The 3951-nt window shown below is 64.7% G+C and overlaps 1 protein-coding gene across 1 annotated transcript; it reads left to right on the top strand.

Moving 5' to 3' along the window:
* TLX3 (T cell leukemia homeobox 3) lies at positions 1 to 2801 on the top strand. Its single transcript, XM_029218608.1, has 3 exons — positions 1 to 533; positions 889 to 1132; positions 2060 to 2801. The coding sequence occupies exons 1-3, from the start codon at positions 113 to 115 to the stop codon at positions 2268 to 2270; spliced, it is 876 nt and encodes a 291-aa protein (XP_029074441.1). The 5' UTR covers positions 1 to 112; the 3' UTR covers positions 2271 to 2801.
* Positions 2802 to 3951: the final 1150 nt, after the last annotated feature.

The raw sequence follows: 3951 nt of genomic DNA on the forward strand, positions 1-3951 counted from the left end.
TCTTGGCAAAGTTTCAGTGCGACGAGAGGCGCCGGGCGCTCCATGGCCGCGCCGTAACGGGGACCCAGCCGCCTCCCCGCCCAGCCCAGCCCAGCCCTTCCGCCCGCCCAGGATGGAGGCGCCAGCCAGCGCGCAGACCCCGCACCCGCACGAGCCCATCAGCTTCGGCATCGACCAGATCCTCAACAGCCCGGACCAGGACAGCGCACCAGCCCCGCGGGGCCCCGACGGCGCCAACTACCTGGGAGGGCCCCCCGGGGGCCGTCCGGGCGCCACATACCCGTCTCTGCCCACCTCCTTTGCCGGCCTCGGCGCGCCCTTCGAGGACGCGGGATCTTACAGTGTCAACCTGAGCCTGGCGCCCGCCGGCGTGATCCGAGTGCCAGCGCACAGGCCGCTGCCCGGGGCCGTGCCGCCGCCTCTGCCTAGCGCGCTGCCTGCCATGCCCTCCGTGCCCACGGTCTCCAGCCTGGGCGGCCTCAATTTCCCCTGGATGGAGAGCAGCCGCCGCTTCGTAAAAGACCGTTTCACAGGTGAGCAGGGTGTCCAAAAAGGCGCCGGGCCTCGGCCCTCCCGGGGCCAGAGGCGCCGCGCCCTACGTGCTTCACTCGGGGAAACGGTTCCGGAGGCCCAAGTGCGGTGGAGGCCTCAGCGCCCAGGGCCCCGGGCAACCATAGAGGGGAGAAAAATCAGAGAGTTTGGGGGAAATAAGCCTGTGCCCGGGGAAAGAGGGGGACATCTCCCAACCGGCTTGGTGCCGCTGGGGACCCTCGGGACCAACGAAATAGCGTAGTACTCTGCGCCCCACCGGGCGGCACCGGGTCCGCATGGTGCCTGAACGGCAGTCGAGCTGGGCCGGGCTTCAGGGGGCCTCGTGTGTCTCCGCAGCGGCGGCGGCGCTCACGCCCTTCACCGTGACCCGGCGCATCGGCCACCCTTACCAGAACAGGACGCCGCCCAAGCGTAAGAAGCCGCGTACGTCCTTTTCTCGGGTGCAGATCTGCGAGCTGGAAAAGCGCTTCCACCGCCAGAAGTATCTGGCCTCGGCCGAGAGGGCGGCGCTCGCTAAGTCCCTCAAAATGACGGACGCGCAGGTCAAGACCTGGTTCCAAAACCGGAGGACCAAGTGGCGGTGAGAGAGGCCTGGCCCGGCCCACCTTGCACCGGCCCTTCGCCCGCCCCGCGCCGGAGCCTCGCGTTCTCCCCACCCTGCGCTACCCCCTACTCGCCCTCCTAGGGCTGCACCTCCCCCTCCTTCCCAGGTTTTATCTCCCAGCTCGCCCTCCCGCGCGCCTGTCCTCATCCGTGTCTGGAATTCTCCTCCATTCCCATCCCTGTGTCGCTTTCTTGAGCCTCTCCAACTCTCTCCGTGTTTTATTCGGTCTCCTGCGCTCGCTCGGTTTCCTCTCACCTGCCCCCCGCCAACACCCCACCCCATCCCGGGCCTCTCGCGCTCCGCTAAACCCTCCTGCTTGCCCCCTGCCCTTCCGATTCCCGACAATCCGCGCGGGGCTCCGGGTTCCCGCTCTAGCTCCGCATCCCGACTCCAGCCCTGTTTTTATCCGATCGCTCTTTCGATCCAACCCGTGAACGGCGAAGCGATCGCGTCCTGCAAGAGGGGTTTGAGACAGAGCCTGGGAGAACCGGATGAGGCTGACCGGACCCGGGGACACCGCGAGGTGCAGAGCCTGCCCGCCCACCCGCGGACCCCAGTGACCCGGCTGCCTGTAGGGCCTAGTCAGTTACACACACGCCCTGCCCTTGTTACCCCGCAAAGAAACAATCTTTGTTGTTGGCGAAGCCACAATACCCGGGTGTGCAAGTGGGCGGCGGGCGGAGTTTCCTCCCGGCGATCTCCCCGCGCACAACAAAAACAAACCATCCCAACCCACTCCGCGGACCCGCGGGTCCCCGGCGCACAAGGCCGGCGGGGAAGCAGACTGACTCTGCGCCTCGAGGCTCCCGGCTGGCCTTGGCTCCCGGGCGGGTGGGGGCCCCGCCGGCGGCCCCGCGGTGCCGGGTGCCTGACGGTGCTGTCCCTCTCCCTCCCCCGGTGCAGACGGCAGACGGCGGAGGAGCGGGAGGCGGAGCGGCAGCAGGCGAGTCGGCTCATGCTGCAGCTGCAACACGACGCCTTCCAAAAGAGCCTCAACGACTCTATCCAGCCCGACCCGCTCTGTCTGCACAACTCTTCGCTGTTTGCTCTGCAGAATCTGCAGCCCTGGGAGGAGGATAGCTCCAAGGTCCCCGCCGTCACCTCTCTGGTGTGAGCCGCCAGCGCGCACCGTCACCAAGTATCGCCGCCCCGACCCGGCGGGGCGCCCCGGCCCCCCAGCCGGTCTGGGGGGGAATCGAGGCCGAGACGGGAAGGGCCAGCCAAGCTCAAGTAGGCCCCGGGGCGCGGCCGCATCCCCGCCGCCTGCGGAGGGGGGCTGGGCCCGGGCTCCGCGCGACTGCACAATCCGAGCCCCCGCCCCGCGCCCAGTCCCGCCCGAGGCCCGGGCCTGACAAAGAAAGCGCCTTACGTTTCTCCGCCCCTCGCCCGCAGCCCCCGGGCCGGGCGCCTGTATTATACTTTGTACTTTTGCCCAAACGTGTAAATAATAAAAGTTTTGGCTTTTTTCTTTAGAAACCGGCCACCTGCTTCCCCCGCGGGGGCCACTGGAGGAGGGGCGGCCGATCAGGCGACTGGGGGAAGCGCCAGGGGCTGGGGCACCCTGCGTTGAGGCTGGGTCCACCCTTCTCCTTTTCCGTTCCTTTTATTTAAGTCGTTTTATTTAATAAAAAAGTTAGCTATTTCACTTAACGCCGCTTTTATTTCGTTTTCGTTCCAATAATGCTCGGCGACTCCCGACCCTGCGCCCCACCCCCTGCGGCGGTAGAGGCCGAGCGGCGGTGTGCGGGCGAGCGTCCACTTCTCCGAGCCTCGTCGGTATTCGCCTCACCTCGAACCCCGGCTCGGGGCCCCGCGGAGGATCCGCGGTGCAGGTCAGTGCGTGCCGGCCGCCCGCAGTCCGGGAGCCCGCGGGATGGGGTGGACGTGGGAAGGGCACTCTAGGCTCAGAGGTCGCAGAGCAGCGCCAGGCAGAGTTGGGGAGTGAAAGGCCCCGCCTGGACGGGTACTTAGACCGTCCCAAGTCAAACCCACCTAAGGGGTGGGAGGCACGGTGACCTCGAACTTTCTGGGACGCGAAGCCCACGCCCCCTCCCTCCCACAACCCACAACCCACTGTCCTCTCTCTTTCTAGAGAGGCCCTGTGCGGGCCCCTCCGACAGGTTTGAGAGGATCTGGGCGCACTGCGCGCGGCCTGTGCGCGCAGAGCAGGCGCGCTGCCTGGCTCTCCAAACGCTCGGCGTCTGGGGAGCAAGTGTAGCGCACAACCCCGGGACACCCTCGCCCTTCTGGGTTGCGTGGGACCGCCGGTGGAGCGTGATGTCACGTGACTTCACTGCAGCCGTGGTGGCGTCACTAGACAGGAGGGGGCGGGGCGCCCGGAACGCCCAGGACTCCAAGCCCAGGTGTGAAAGCGGCGTGGCCCAGTCCACCCGCTTTACCTCGGCTCAAAAGCTAGAAGTTTCGGGATCACGGGATCTGGAGCAGGTGGCCCCTTATAACAACGACAAACACACACTCGCAGCGTCCGTGAACATTTCATCTTGCTCGTTGATTTTTTTTCCTTTTATCATTCTCCCTTTCAGTCTTTTAAAAACTTTTCTTATTTTCTGGCCTCTCCATTTCTTTCTCCACAATATTCTGTTTCCTCCTCTGTTACTCTTGGTCTCTGTTACTATATCTTTTTAACTTTTCTTTACAGTTTTATGTTCCTCTGTATAGTTCGTTCTCTATTGCTTTCAGTTTTTCATCTTTCTTTGTCCTATCCTTTCTCCCATTTCCGACTCTCGCGTTCTATCTCCTTACTTCCCTCCTCTCTTTTGGTCCTTGTTTTCCCC

Source organism: Monodon monoceros, unplaced genomic scaffold (genome assembly GCF_005190385.1).
Source record: "Monodon monoceros isolate NGI ecotype Baffin Bay Population unplaced genomic scaffold, NGI_Narwhal_1 Super_Scaffold_12, whole genome shotgun sequence".
NCBI lineage: Eukaryota > Metazoa > Chordata > Mammalia > Artiodactyla > Monodontidae > Monodon > Monodon monoceros.

What these genes read in the sequence shown, in the direction of transcription:
- TLX3 (XM_029218608.1), top strand. Translation starts at nt 113, where the DNA reads ATGGAGGCGCCAGCCAGCGCGCAGACCCCGCACCCGCACGAGCCCATC. An exon ending in CGTAAAAGACCGTTTCACAG is followed by an intron (nt 534 to 888) that starts GTGAGCAGGGTG and finishes GTGTCTCCGCAG; the next exon opens with CGGCGGCGGCGCTCACGCCC. An exon ending in AACCGGAGGACCAAGTGGCG is followed by an intron (nt 1,133 to 2,059) that starts GTGAGAGAGGCC and finishes CCCCCGGTGCAG; the next exon opens with ACGGCAGACGGCGGAGGAGC.